This window comes from Agelaius tricolor, unplaced genomic scaffold (genome assembly GCF_023055355.1).
Source record: "Agelaius tricolor isolate 1412-34295 unplaced genomic scaffold, bAgeTri1.0.p SCAF_4, whole genome shotgun sequence".
Classification (NCBI taxonomy): domain Eukaryota; kingdom Metazoa; phylum Chordata; class Aves; order Passeriformes; family Icteridae; genus Agelaius; species Agelaius tricolor.
The window spans coordinates 49,107,311-49,122,528 of NW_027269264.1; the positions used below are offsets into that span (position 1 = coordinate 49,107,311).

At 41.2% G+C, this 15,218-nt stretch overlaps 1 protein-coding gene across 11 annotated transcripts in view; it reads right to left on the minus strand.

Annotated features, from left to right (window-relative positions):
- The window catches only part of UNC13B (unc-13 homolog B), a 207,986-nt gene that overhangs the window by 91,435 nt on the left and 101,333 nt on the right, over positions 1-15,218 (minus strand). For 2 of the 11 annotated variants that reach the window (XM_071425660.1, XM_071425655.1), the window contains exons 2-3: positions 4,962-8,290; positions 153-226 (exon numbers count right to left, since the gene is read on the minus strand). The exons of 5 other annotated variants lie outside the window; for them this stretch is intronic. In XM_071425660.1, the coding sequence (XP_071281761.1) occupies positions 153-226; positions 4,962-7,389 (2,502 nt within the window). In that variant the 5' untranslated portion in view covers positions 7,390-8,290. Of the gene's footprint in view, positions 1-152; positions 227-4,961; positions 8,291-11,943; positions 12,097-15,218 lie in introns of all 11 variants that reach the window. 4 more of the 11 variants (XM_071425657.1, XM_071425656.1, XM_071425658.1 and 1 more) reach the window with 4 other exon arrangements.

Below are 15,218 nucleotides of genomic sequence, written 5' to 3' on the forward strand. Positions count from 1 at the left end.
TTCATGTTTTCCTCTTTGTACAAGGTCATAGGCACTGAACAGACTCTTTACTCATACACAGTGTTAACAATGCCTCAGACAATCACAACATGCTAAATGGAATCTCAGCGCCTCAGCAGGATCAATTGGCTACAGGAAGATGAGACACGCACACACAGGGGTTTCAGAAAGAGATGCTGGTTACAAGGGACAACATGTACAACCTGGAGCTCTCCTCTACCTCCTTCTGCAAAGAAAAAAAAAAAAAAAGACAAGAAGGAGAGGAACAAAAGTTAGTAGACCAGATTTCTGCCATGAGTTCTGTATAGTGATTTTTATAGAAACTGGGGTAAAGGTTTGCCTCAAGTTGATAACACGTTCGTGCAGCAGAGTTTTCCCATGTGCTTCCTGGGACATGCACCAGACAATTAATCTCTAACAGACAACCTCAAGTTAAACTCATCCAATATTATCCATAACTGCACATGCATTAAAATATATGCTTTTGAGAGATCTTTTTAGAGTTACTGTTCCTGTTTCATTAACTGAAAAATTTTAAGTAATCTTAACACAGAATTGGAGCTGCCATTTATCATACAGGAAAAAAAACCTGGATTTATTATAGGGAGGAACAAATTTGTTCCCCTCTCCCCCAGACTGCATCTACTGCCTGCATCCCTGCATTTGAAACATCCCCCTTTCTCCCTTCCTCACTCCCTGTATATTTTGCCCAGTACGAGGAAACTGGCAGCTCCCACGAACACACTTTGCTTTTGCAAATATCATAATGCAGAGAGATATTTTCTGAGTTTATACATCTAGGCAATTTTCCTCTGATCAAAAAAAAAAAAAATCCTGAAGCCTCCTACACGAAATCTCATGTTTATGGATAGGCAATTTCAAGGCTAGTAAAGTTACATGAGAGTCATACTCAAAACTTCCGGTACAGACATGATATTTTTTAAGTCTTCCAATCAGATAATTCTCTATCTGCACAGAAGAATCCTATTACTCATTTGTGTATGAAAGATGGAGGGGAAGGAATATCTTCATGGCAACAGGAGACACTCAAATTGGTTTAAAAGCAAAAATAGTTTTTGAAGTTACTGTCTATATGGGTGTAATTACAGACATGCAATCACTAAGACAGGAAAATAGAGAAGCTATTTTAACTCAATTGCTAAGGAGAAGTCAAATTACTTTAGAAAACAAAGTGCTGGATTTTAGCTAAAATAAAAATCCTGTTCCCACCTTAAGACATGCTTGCATGGATGCTCACTAGGACAGAAAGTCTCTGGGCCACCCTGCAGGCTTCACCTTTGGAGCTAACAGAGGCAAAATCACAAGCAGCAGGATGCTGCAACCACCAGTGTGGCACAAGGGCTTTGTTTTGGCAATTTGCTCTGCACAGACCAGCTGACCTGGAGAAACTGAGGAAACCTGCAGTCCCTTCCAGACTCAGATGGGAACGTGTTTTGTTTGGCATGGATCCTTCTGACTGTTCTCTGAAGTAACCCTGCCTGTCCTGTTTAATTAAGCAAAACCTTCTCACGCAGACAGACACAATTCCACATTAAGTCATTTGGTTTTGTCCTTCTTTTAACACAGTCACCCCAAGCCCTTCCAACCCATGCCAAATCTCTCCTGACTTGGTCCCTGGGGTGGTTTCAGTGTGTCTCAGGAAGATCCAGGCATCCCTCATTCCTGGGTTCTTAATTCCTTTGCATTTGAACTCTACTCCTTCCTGGCCTCTCCTGTGGAGTCTTGAAGTGCAGAAGACGTGGGAGACCTGGGCTCGTGTCCCCTCTCAGGTCTGCTGTGGCTCTCAGTCACGTCGAGCAGGGAAACCCTGCTTTTAGCCCGCGGCTGGAAAACACTGAGGACAGATGGAGTCTCTGGCAAAGCAACAGCTCAACAGTAGCAAGCTACCAGTGAGCATATGCAAACTACATATTTTTCAAAAGCGTATTCACTCCGCTCATTTGGGGTTGATTTTCCACAGAAAATTCCTTGACACAGGCTAGCACTGCCAAATTTTAAGACCTCAGGGCACTAGAGCTTCTCAAATGTAGGTCAAACTTATTTTTATATAAATACTAAGCAATAAATCTTGCATTAGACTAATTTTTGGATAATTAAAAAAAAACCCACAAAAAATATTTTGGCTTAAAATCCGTATTCATCTTTGATTTCTCAGGCCCATCAAGTTTAAGGCAGTTAGGGACAGTTTCAGGCCAAATGTAAAATTTGGCAAAGCTCTGAGTAACTGCAGACACAGATTTGAAATCTTGTGTCTCACTACAGCACGTGCATTCACAGCTTCATCAATGGTGACTAAGTTGGCTAAACCCTGATCACAGAATTCTTTCACAATTTCACTTTTGAGCAGTTACCTTAAATATCATAAAATCTCTAGCATTTCAGGGCTTTACTTTAAACAAATTCAAACTATCATCATCTTCACTTACACTTTTTTTCTTTTTTTTTTTAATTCAAACTTTAAAAGCTTCCTCAGATTTTCAGGGACATTTTATTTTTTTTTCTTTTGACTTCCAATTAAATACAACAATTATTTATATGCATCTACCAAGTTCCAAGTTCTTTCAGTAATTTGCATCTGTGTTCAACTATAAATAATTTAAACCTTTATGCCAGTGCATCATCTCTGATTCACCAAAACATGCATATTTACCAACACCTTCAAACTTATCTTCCATTCCTTTGCTGGAGGCTGCTGCCAATCACATTTAAGAAAATACCTTGAACTGAACTTTTGAGCAAATGTGACGTTTAGGTTCAGAACCAAAAAACAGCTGCAGAACTGGGTTTTCAGTGGACCTTATCTGAGAACTGAAAAGGCTATTAACAACAAATTACATTTTTAAAGTAAGTCAGAAACACTCATCTACAGCTGGGGAAAAAAGCAGATCAACAATATTTCATTGCATTCCAGGTATGATGCTTTTTTGAAAGGAAGAAAATAAAAGCTTGGCTCAAACTTGAGTACATAGAAATAGGACACAGAACTGCAGTTTCTCTTTCTTGAAAAATGCATGCGAAAACAACACTGTTTCAGAGAGTCACAGAATCATAGAATGTTTTGTGTTGGAGACCTTAAAGATCATCTAGTTCTAACTCTTTCCCTGTCTAGCTGTCAGGGTCTGGGCTGCTTTGCTTCCTGGCATCTCCAGGGTTTTCTCCCCAAGGTCCTTCTTTTCTTATCCTTCATACACTTTTTTCCACTATCTTTGACTCCTTCTGTCTCTCAGAGTACATTTCCTACATTGTGACTTCATCATACACTTATTTTTATAGCTTCAACTGCCAAATCTACTATAGATCTATCCTTATGGGAGGGGCACACAAGTACCACAAATTTTTTGTCACATCACTGGATGATGTTCAAGAGAGTTGAACTGGGGAGGACAAGAAATCCCAATTCATCCTGGAGCCAGATCTAAGGTACAAAGCTCAGCTCTGTTCCTCCTTCTCAATTGTTTTGGCTACTTCTTGCCTTGTGAACATGCCTGTGCTGCTCAAACTCTGCTGAGATGAGCAGCCTCCTCTCACATTCAGAAACAGGCTATTTCAGTACTTCTGCTGTACTGTGGCACATGCTAATCCAAACCACTGCCTGTTCTCTCAGGTTCTAAAATTAGGACATATGCCCAGGACTTGAGCACCACACAAACACTACTCAAAAAAAAAGTATCTGTGCCAAGCTCACTAACAAATCCCATCGTTTCCCTCATTAAAAACTTACTGTTTGAGCCAACTCTATACTAAAGACCTTGCATAAAATAATAAAGCAGAGAGTTGATTACCAGCTTTATGATCTGCATAACTGAGAGGATGACTGATACAGAAATCAAGTATGGGTTGACAGATAGTTTCTTCACAGTGAAAGCAGAGTCACTGGAAAAGCACTTGGCATTAGATGACTCCTTCAGCAGGGAGAAGAGCCCCCTGATCATTCTGACCAGTTTCCATGATTACAAGAAGAGTGAACTCAGTATCTGATACAAGAAAGTTCACAACAAGATTTTATGTTCACATGAAGATTTCAAGATATAGTTAAAATAACTTCCACTCTTGAAACAAAGCCTCTTTCCTTAACTGTGTAGTGACTCATAGGGATGACACTGAGAAAGCCTTCTCACTGCCTGGAGAGGAAGGGGGAAGATGGACCTACACTTCAACTTTGGGTTCTGTTTTACCAAATCAAGGCTGTCAAAACATGTCCCATCAAAAGATGCCAGTCAGCTCTATCTCCCACAGACTCAGGAAATGAGTTTAGCAACACTGCTCCACCACTGTATCAGCTCACATCTGCTTTGGTCACACATTTCAAAATCTGTGCCGGAAATAAGGGATGTAGTTCCCCAGAAACAAAAATTTTCCATTTCAAAGACAAGTTATGGAAACAATACCAAAATACAAGTTTAAATGTTCCAGTTTTTAAACTATTATTAGTAGTAGTATTTATTATTTAAAAGGTCTCTACTAGGATAATATCTAGAAGTGATTAAACACTGAGAACTCCCACTTTGTGACAGAGTCACTTGAAAGTCTAGATCCACTCAACTCTCAAAACTGCAAATCTGGCTACTTATAGCTCAAATGCACACTTTGTTATCACATGTCTTAGCTATTATATTTAACAAGAAACCGAGTCACGAATTATGACGAAAAACCTCAACACCTGCTATTTGGAAGAAGCAGTGCAAATCTTCCTCTCTCAAAGAAAAAAAGAAAAAAAAGTTGAAGCTTGCTAACTGGCATTTCAGCATGTTACACAGTAAATTTTAGGGGGTTTTGTCAGTACTGTTGTACAGCACACGTACTTGTCTTTGTAACTATTTGCTCACAACTTTTAATAAACTCACAAAATGTTCACAGTTCACCCACAGAATGAAGTGTTGGCCACTGGCTGCACAAATACCAGATTTTGACATGTCCTTAAAAACATTTTTTCGTTTTACCTGAATTTGTCTCCTCAGCAGAATTCCAGTTTCCCTCCTGTGCTAATTCTTTTAAGAGTCTCCTACGCATTTGTCTCTTTTCCCTCAGCACATTTTTGAAATTGTTGATGCATTTGTTCAGGTAGATGGTCTCTGCGCACACCTTGTCAAGGCTCATGGGCCTGCACTCCTTTCCTGGCTCAGGTAGGCAGTTCCCATCTTCTCCAAGCTCCTCAGGAGGTAACTGCTGCCTAGCAGGGATTTCACAGACAGATGATGGTAGCACACTGGAAACAGGAGGCTCGTGCGAAACAGAGGAAAGACTGGAAGGAGCAAATTGCATCTGAGCAGATGCTTCACTGTTGACATTTGCGTTTGCCTGGCTCTCAGAGGACTGACTAGGAGGGGTTTCTGCAAAGTAGTCAGAGCTGCCACCCATACCTGAACTGGTCAGCATAAGCGTGTTGTCATCATCCATCTGTAAGCCACTATCATTTTCCAAAAGGATTTCAGAATCACTTGTCTCCAGTTTATGGAACACCACTTGCAGAGCAGACCTGAAGTGGTGAATAGCTTTCCCAAGCTTATTAGTGTAAAACTTCATGTCTACAAGATCAATGTTGTCCCGGGAATGGTCAAGGAAATACTGGGAATTTTCCAGGACATCCCTAAAGACCTGATCAGTGGGATCTTGATCATTCAGGTCCATTTGGATCATATCTTTCAAGCTGTCACTACTGTCAGCCATTTCATCTGTTGTATGATCATAGCTAATGGTTGTCACCCCACTAGAAACATCTTCTCTTTGAACATCACCTTTCTCTGCACTGGTAAATTTGCAAGAGTTATCATAGTCTGTTTCAATTTCTTCTGTGGTTATCCCCTCATCTTTTTCTAGAAGAGAAGAAGAATTCTCAGTGATGCTTTTAGTGTCAAGCCTCTGCTCACTACCGTTACTTGAAGCACACATCTGGCTTGCATGGCCTGAAGAGTCAGATGAGCAGCAGTGATTCCCATCACCTGATTTAGGTGAATTGGTCACCTGTGGAGGTTCAGCAAGGTCCCTGCCATCTGAAGGCTGCTCACTGCAGCTTACTGTTTTTGCTTCCTTTCCAGCTTCAAGTATCAAGGTGTCCTTCTTGGTAAAGGCTGACTTCTGCACACAATCAGGTCTCTCCCCTGCACACTCTGCTGTCCTAATTGTGCTTTTATACTTAACTTGGCATGAGTCAGTCTGAAGGTGCCCAACTGCATCAGTTCTCTGAGCTTCATCAGGATTCACAGAATTATGATTGTTTTTCTTCAAGCCAGACTGCGAAGAGACTGAATCTGTTTTCTGGCCCCTCTGGCCATTCTGCCTCTTTTGCTCCTCACTGGTAGCAACCCGGACCCCTGAGCTCTGCAGAAGGATAGACTTCTGTAAAATAAAGTCTCTCTGTTCACAACTCACAAGTTTCACAACTGCTGGTCTTGGCATTAATGGCTTGCCTGTACCAATATCTGACCTATAAGCATCTTTTATATACTTACTGCACTGAATCCCATTGAAACAGTGATATTCAGACAAAAGGCTGCAGATAAGATCTACTGTGTTTTCATCATCTTTCTCTGGGATGCCATAAAAATATAACACTGGTTCTTCCTTTTGTACATCCCTTCTTGGCTCTCGAGTACCCTGGGTTTTTCCACCGGAACCACTTTGCAGGCCTTCTATCTCACTCAAGACAGTGTCCACACAGCTGGAGACTTCATCCACAGAGCCCTTTATCAAGGTGAGGTGCTGACGGAGCTCTGCAATCTCTGTCTGGATTCGACTTATTCCCTGTAGCTCTTTAACAATGTAATCAACCACATCAGCTGAGCGGTCTCTTGACTGCCTTCTTCGACTCTTGTATGCAATGGTCTTTTCCTTGGGAAAGCATCCTTGCCTTTCAGCTGCATCCCTCCAGCTCATGGTAATGCTCAGGGAAGAAAGGTCCTGCCCCTCAGACACTCTGCCCTTTATTTCAGAAGAGGTCTGCGTGATACCATCAGAACTTCCCTGCAAGTCCTTCTTGTTCTGCTGAACTGAACATGGTATTTTTACGTAGCCACCCCAGTTCAGTTCCACCTCACCAACACACACTTCACTCACTCCCTTGGAATCATGTCCTCCATCCTGATGAAAGTCCCCTCCAGCCATGGAAAACTCAGTGCTTGGAGAGCTCCTGTTCATTCCACAAACAAACATGTCTGACTCAATCTCCACTGGGGAGAGCTGGCAGCGATGTGCATGGTTTGAATTATCATCTACCTGGCCTTGGAGAAGCCTCTTCATTTTGTCCCGCAGAAACAAATGGAGTTTTTGCTTCCGGAATTGCTTCCTGCCCTGCAGTTTTACAACAGGTTTTCTGTGCAGAAGTGAAAATTCATTTTCTTGCTTTTTCAATCTACTTCTAGCAAACATCATCAGCTGCACCTGTGTTTCTCATAGTGCTACAAGCTGCACAAGCACACATCAATCACTTCTCAATGCACAACTTGCATCCAGTTTTTATTCTGTCATGAGGCAGCTACCAAAAGAGGGGAAAAAAACATTACAGTTTGGTTCAGATAGAAATATCCGAGGTAACTTAAGCAGAAGAACTTAAAAAACCCCAAAAGCTATAACCACCATATACATAAAATCAGACAGAAAGAGGATGTGCTATTTAAAGTGTACAGACATTGTCTTGGTTTTGGCCACCTACCCAGATCAGGTTCTTATTGGAATAAGTGTTCCTCACTCCCTCTTCTATTCAAGAGAGTGAAAAAAAAAAAAAAAAAGATCAAATTCAAAAAGCAATTCTGTGGTCGTTTTTCTACCAGGTTTGCAAATTATTCTCAAGCTTGAGCTCCTGGCAATTGCGCATTGTGTGATTTAATTACCCCCCAAATGCGGAGGTCTGACATTATAAATTCTATCCTTGCACATTTCCTCTCCTTTCAAGTTCACAATCTTCAACCTTTCTTCAAACCAAAGCAGAAATCAAATTTAACTTGGCGCAGTACCAGGTAGCCCACAGGAATTGCACAAAGTGATGTAAAGTGGCAAGAAGACTGGATGACAGATTTTAGGAGTAAAACCTTTCTGCTATTTTAGTATTTTCATCTTAATATTTTGCTATGAAGCAGTAAAAAAAAATCCAGAAAATGAACCAAACAAATAAAACCTCAAAGCTTGCAAGCTCCTAAACTAACCTGCAGTTAAATATGCTACACTCAGCATATGCACAAACAGGCTGAGCTGACAGCATGAAGCTTCTGCATGTCACTTATACTCCAGCTCTGGAGATTTTGCAGTTTCTTATTTTCCCCAATTTAAATATCCTCTGTAATGAGCAAAATAAAAACAAAAAGCCCCACAATGTTAAATACTTCAATACTTCAAACTTCCATGTGCTTTTACTGCCTTACTTACTAAGCAACATACAACCAGTTTTTCCTCCAAAGAGTAGAGCACACAAGAGACCCACACAGGAAACTCCCGGAGGCAAGGTGAGTGGAGAACACAAATGTATTTGATGATTCAGTGTGGACTTGCTGCCTGAAGCACATATTCTTTCTCATATTCTTGTTTTATTTAAGACTTACAATAACTTTCTTTCATTTTTATTGTTTCACTTTGTGGGCAGGAAGGGAGAGAATGTTTTTTGATCTGGAGGAAGCAGCATTGCAAATACCAATCTCTATAATTAGAACTAAATTAATATGCTATAAAAGAGGTTGCATCTGTGCTTCAGGTTTAAGTTTCCTCATCAAGCATCTCAGCTGAACTTCCATACCAAAGGCAATACCTGCCCTTTTGTAGGCTAAACAAATTCTCTGAGATTGATTATCAGCTTCTTTAAAGAAAGTAAGTTTTAATTTTCTAGAATTTTCAGGCCATTGGTCCAGAAAAATTAGTTGGGATTTTTTGGTTGTTTGTTTTTTTGTTTTTTTTTTTAATCTAACTATTTCCTCATAAAACAGGGCTAACATAAGAAATATTTTCTCAGACTCTCTTCTTCCACCACTTACACAGTTTGGCCACTTTCACTTGAGTGGATAACTGATATTTTAACATAAAAAAATCACTTCTGTATCAGTCGTAAGAAGTGAAGAGAGAAGAATTGCTTGGAGAATCTCCAAGAATTGCTTGGAAAGCAAGCAATCAGATTCAATGGCAGCCAAGAAAAAGAGCTCCACAGTTGTGGCTCCCTACACATGTTGCTTGAGGGTAGCACACAGAAATGCTAATTTCAAATATTATCCAGCATACTGAACTCCAAGTGCTAGGAGAAGAGCCTACATATGTTTGTGCAAGGTTTCTCTCTGAAAACTCAGTCTTCATCATGTTTCCTTCTGCATGCAGCTTTCAAGGCACCAGAGAGGCATAATGATAACTTCAGTTTTTAAAAAAAATCAATTCAAGACAGAGCTCGCTCTCCATTCCTTTGTCTGCCACAACACCGAAGAGCAACAGCTTTTTACAGAAATCACCTTTTCCTGCTGAACACTTACTTGCAAGATTGCAGCCATTCCAAAGCTGGCAGCTCAGTGCAAACAGTACAATGCTGTCATTTTTATTTATATACAGTATTTGTGGCATATGTATAGGTGTATATATTTGTGTTTATATGTGTGTGTGTGTGTGTGTGTGTGTGTGTATACAGAGGAGTATCTACTTCATTGGAGATTTTCAAAAGCACATCTTTGATTTCATCAAATACCAGCAATACCTTTCCATCTTTCCCCAAGAAGGACAGAAACTGCTTCCTCCAAAGCCGGGAACAAGGCCAGAGCAGAACACATGAACAGCAGCTCTGGCTCAGAGGGAAGCCTTTCTACCTCTCTCTACAGTGGGTGGAAATGAACGGAAATCACTGTTTACCACCAAAGATCAAATCACTGCCCACTGAGTGGAATGCCAAGAATCAAGTAATAGAATTTCCCTCTTTGTCCCTCTCCTGCAGGTTTCCACTCTCCATTCCCCACCCCAAGCCCACGCTCAGACCTGAAGCTCAGAGCATTCACTCATTCTGTGGGCTGGTCCCAAAGTGTCTCTGCACCTCCTGCCACATCCTCTCCTCCTCCTCTCCACCCAGGGCTGTGTGCATGCTCCTGTCCCCTGCCATGCTCCAGACTAGGGGCTCTGCAACTTGTCTCATATAAAGATCCCTTATTTCTCTCGTGTTGTCTTGTGTGTTAGAGACATGCTTTTTTGTAGCACAGACATGTGAAGCGACAATAAAAGTTAATCCAGGTTCACTCAGGAAAAAAACCCAAAACTTAATCTAGATGCAAATCCCTGCTGAAGTCTTTTTCCCTTCCAGAATCACTCCAGGAGTCACATTAACAAGAAATCAAGTCTTTTAGAAAATAGTATTTGGATCCTGGTGTTCTGCCAGATGTTGCAAGCCTTCACGGACTACACACGGTTTGTTCTGACTGCCTTGTTAGCAGGCATTTCCTACCAGGAGAATTCCATGCTCAGTTCAGTACAGCTGTCTCTGGACATGCTAGAGAGCAGCATGCACAGGCACCACCACTTCTATGTTCCCCAACTTCCCAAAACAGAGCCAACCTCAAGCCCAACATGAGGAATACACTGCTGCTTTACTTGGGGATGTTTGGGTTATTTTGTTATTTCCATGAAGACAAAGCTGACATATTAGGATTTTAGAGGGGGAAATAGGTGAGCTACCACAAACACTTGCACATCTCATTACCTTGCCACTGGACACACTTCTGAAATAGCCTTGTAACACATGAACAACAGATACTTTTCCTCCTGACATACAGATTTGCCATGACAACAGGAGTAAAAGCATGTCATGCCAGCATCCACGAATAAGAAAAAAGAACACAAGAAATCCCATGAAGGAAAAAAATCCAATTATGTTATCTCTACTGATCAGCTGGGGATCAGCTATGTTTTATGCTTACAGCATAAAACAGAGAGTGAGGCTCTCACCAGGGAGAGGGGAGGTGACTGCAACCCCCTCTGAGCAGCATGCTCAGTTCTGTGAGACACTGGACTAGCATGGTTCAAAACAAAGGCCGCATTGTGTGCCTTCAGCACTGCCCCACACTGCAGCGGGCTGGCTGGGTGAGAAAAAAAGGGGTGAGAGCACAATAACTCTGCTAAAATATGGTATGTTTATCTTAGAGAATCACAGATTTGTTTATGTTGGAAAAGATCTTTAAGGTCATAAAATCCAACAATTTACTCAGCATTGCCAGGGCGACTACTAAACCATGTACCTGAGTGCCACATCTACATGTCTTTGAAATATGTCCAGGGATAGTGACTACACCACTCCCATGGGCAGCTCATCCCAATGTCTGACACCCCTTGTTAATGGCTATCTGGTTTTCATCACACTAAGGTTAATACTGAGATACCTTTAGCCCACAGTGTCATGTTAGAAGGTGCTGATACCTCAGGGTACATGAGATGTTCAAGGAACCCAGCAAAGAGATATAAAAACAATTAACTATAATCAGAAAAACATTTCACAGCAGCCTTTCTGGCTATTGACTCATGCTACTGAGTGAAATCTTTTTGATTAGATTATATTTGCAGTATCGTCCACACAAAGTGGTATTGCATTACCTTTACTAGTAATTACACTTGGAAAAGCAACAATAAATAAGATAGCTGATAAACGGTCTTGCTATTTTATAAAGTGCCATTTAAAAATGAAGAATACCAATAACTAAAATGCAGGACGTTGTGAGGAAAAAGATTTTGGCATTTAAAAGAGAAAGAAATCATGGCTAAGGCTGCCATAGCAACATCGCCCCAGCACTCAGCATGCTGAAACATTGACTCTTCCTGAGAATATTACAGCATTTTTAAACACAATAATTGCTGAAAGAATCCTAACAAGGCTTGACAGAGATATGAGGAGTTATCATCAGTTTTGCTGTTTGACTTCTGGAGATGAGCCTGCAATTTTCTAATTAATATAATTAGATTTAATTTTGGGTTGGATCATACCTGAACATGGCATTATTGCTTTGCTGCTGAGAATGTATCTTTCTTGAAACCTTCTTCTGATAATTAACAAAAATTCTAACTTTTGAGTCCTAGCATGGATGATCAGATCAACAAGGTACTGAGCTGAGCAATCCTGGGCAAAAAGCAGCAGAGCTGGAGAACAAAACATACTGTTGAGAAACATCTTCACCCCAGGACATAGAGGCTAAGAGTAATGTGCAGAAGAGACACATGGAACTCCACAGTAGATTGAAGAGTAAATACATTCATGCCATTGAAAAGACAGCAGTTACAAAAGGATGACAATAATTTTACATAAAACAATATGAGGAAAAGAACTATTACCCACCTCCTAGGGTTACCTACTTGATAACCCTTTCACAGTTCCTCTGCTGCCAAGCCTCAACGCTTCCTGTTCAGGAATTACTGCTCAAGCTGCAAAACCACATCCCAGACCTATCTGTAGAACTTCCTTAAGTTTTTAAACACTTCCAAATATATTTTATAGGTTGTATTGGTACCTACAACATTTATTTCAATACAGCTAAGCAAAAACTATGACAAATCTAACCCACAAGATTTCAATGCAATGACAGCCAGCCTTCACACCTGACACATTTCAGAAAAAAAAACCACTTAAAACCTTTCCGGAGCAGTTTGATAGAAATGACAAAAGGTTAGGTGAGGTCAATCAGTCATCCTCAGGGTGGAAAACTGATCCAGGGAACACTGCATATAACACAGTTCTGCACCTCCCACAGCATAGCTATTTCTCACCTTTTACACAAGGCCTGCTGACCAAGGGAAAAAAACCCCACATCTGAATAATACTTTGCCACACCAGCAAGTTATCAGGGTAGCTAGTAAGTAAAGGAACAGTAAAAAATCACAAACTATGAGGGTAAAACACCCACGGAAGTGTTTTGGGTTCATGGCATTCACCAATACAAAAACTTCTGTTGCAAAACAGCATAAAATTAAACCAATGTAATAGAAGAGTATCACTGTGTAGTAGATCGAAGAGATAGCACTTTCTGCCTTAACTCCTTAACACCCTCTTACAAATTTAGGGGACACCCCAGAAGTTAAGTGTGTCTCAGCTTTCTGTAAAATGGGGACTAATGTTGGTCATCCAGACAGCATCCCTTCTGTGAGCACAGATGGAGTGGGACTGAGACATCCACACTTTAAGTCCAGCTGCCTTGGGAACCCCTGGAGGGCACCTCAGCACCAGGCAGTCCTTCCATTCCTCAGTGCCTCAACGTGCTCATTCCCTCTGCACCCTTCTATCCCAGCTTTTCCTGCAGGCTGGAGGCAGCAGTGCCTGGCACAGCGATGCATTGCCTGAAGTAACAAATGAGGTCTGTCACCACCTGGTAGCCAGGAAAAGGCGGCATCCGGAGACAGAAATAGGGGTTGTCCCCAAGCACAGAGGGAGGCACAGGCTGCAAGCTGCCGACCACGGCAGTGCAAAGGCTCATGCCTGGTGAGCAGAAAGCTAACTCAGAGGCACCCACCAAGCTCTGAGACAAGCCTGTGCTGAGGAAAAGGCAAAAGAACAGACATCACAGCTGCTTCTGTCTATCTTATGTAAAAGTTACTTCACTTCTTTCCAGCAAATATGAAACCTGAGCAGCAGCTATCAGCAATTTAAGAGCAAATGGGGAAATAGTTAAGTTCAGCAGTACCCTGAACTGAGTAGTTCCAGAGCATGGGGGTTTTGTACACAGCTGAATCCATCAGTAGATGGCTTGTCCATGACAACCTAAAGCATTAATTGTTCCTTAAAACAGATTTATCCCAAATCAGGACCCTAAGAACAAAGCATTATATTGAACATATGGGGCAGGATCAAGGAGCAACTTCTTGTTTAAAGGAAAAAGCCCAACAACTGAAACAAAATTATCAGGGCATGCTGACAAGTTGGCTGGCCATGGGATGAAAACTCTAGAAATGTCTTCCAGACTTTGGGGAAAGGTCTCTGATTATTCAGCTACCTCTAACCAGAAAGAAAACAGACAACACTGACAGTACAAACAGAGTACCTCTGACTTAAATGAGGTTTGCATGCACTGTTACGAAAATGCTGAATGATGCTAAAAGCTCTGCCTAGACTAACAGAAACAGAATGTGCTGTGCCTCTCCTCTACTTGCAATCCAACTTACAGCCCAATGCTGAACTACTGCTGGACCAACAGTGTGAATTCTCCAAGTCCTGCATTTCTGACAAGAACCACCATGAACCACTCATCAGTAAGGATTTTCTCAAAACTCTGATGACTCACTGATGATATTTGGAGCTGGTTTTTCAGGTGACAGTGCCTCAGCTCACAGGGACATTCAGGCAGGGGAGGGACAGACAGCACTCACCAGTACAGGGTGATACCCTACTTCTATTGTCAGGGCAGAGAAAACACAGCCCTGGTACAGACTGGTTCTACACAATCTTACTCACTGATTCTGACCTGTTCTGCACTCCCTTAGGACAGACACTTGGCAGTGTTCAGCCAGGCTTGATGAAGGTACCATATGCAGCAAATGGAATAATTAGGGTTTTACAGCTCATGATATTAAAACGTAGCACGTGGCAACTAAAATCCTCCTGGGCTAAAAATGCAGCTTTACTTCTATAAGCGCTCTCCTTTTCATCTCAGGGACTGAGGACCTTAGCATTCTGTATTAAGTCTTTAGGTTTATCCCCAAAAGGCTTGCTCCATTAGCAAAAGAAACCTGCCCATATAAATGGAAAGAAAACTGAAAAGATATCTGAAAACAGTCACACCATCTGCTCTGATTCACGAGCTTGTACAGCATCCTCATTGCTCCTGCATGCCAGTCATTCCATCTCATCAACTCATAAGCTTCTCAGCACAAGAAATCAGGCCAATGACAAATACTCTGTGTTAAAAAAAACCCCCTTTCTTAAGTGACATTTAAGTAAGAATCGAACCAGTAATTCATTACTTCAAGTTATTTGCTTCTCAAATTATCAAATTTAAATTATCCCCAAGCTCCTTTCCCTTTTACTCTTCTTCCCACAGTGATTTCGATGTCAAATTCCAGCTGAGATACAAACCCTCCTTACAGAGAAGTATGAGAAGTAAACAGACACAACCTCAATTCCACCAGTCATAAGGAATCTACAATTAGTGTCTAATGGGTGAAAACAAAAACTAAGAAATAGAGCATACAAATGAACAACCTAAGTGTAAATTGTTTTACAAAGCACATTTTTCAATTCAGTCAGCTTCCAATGGAGCTATTGTATTGCTAAA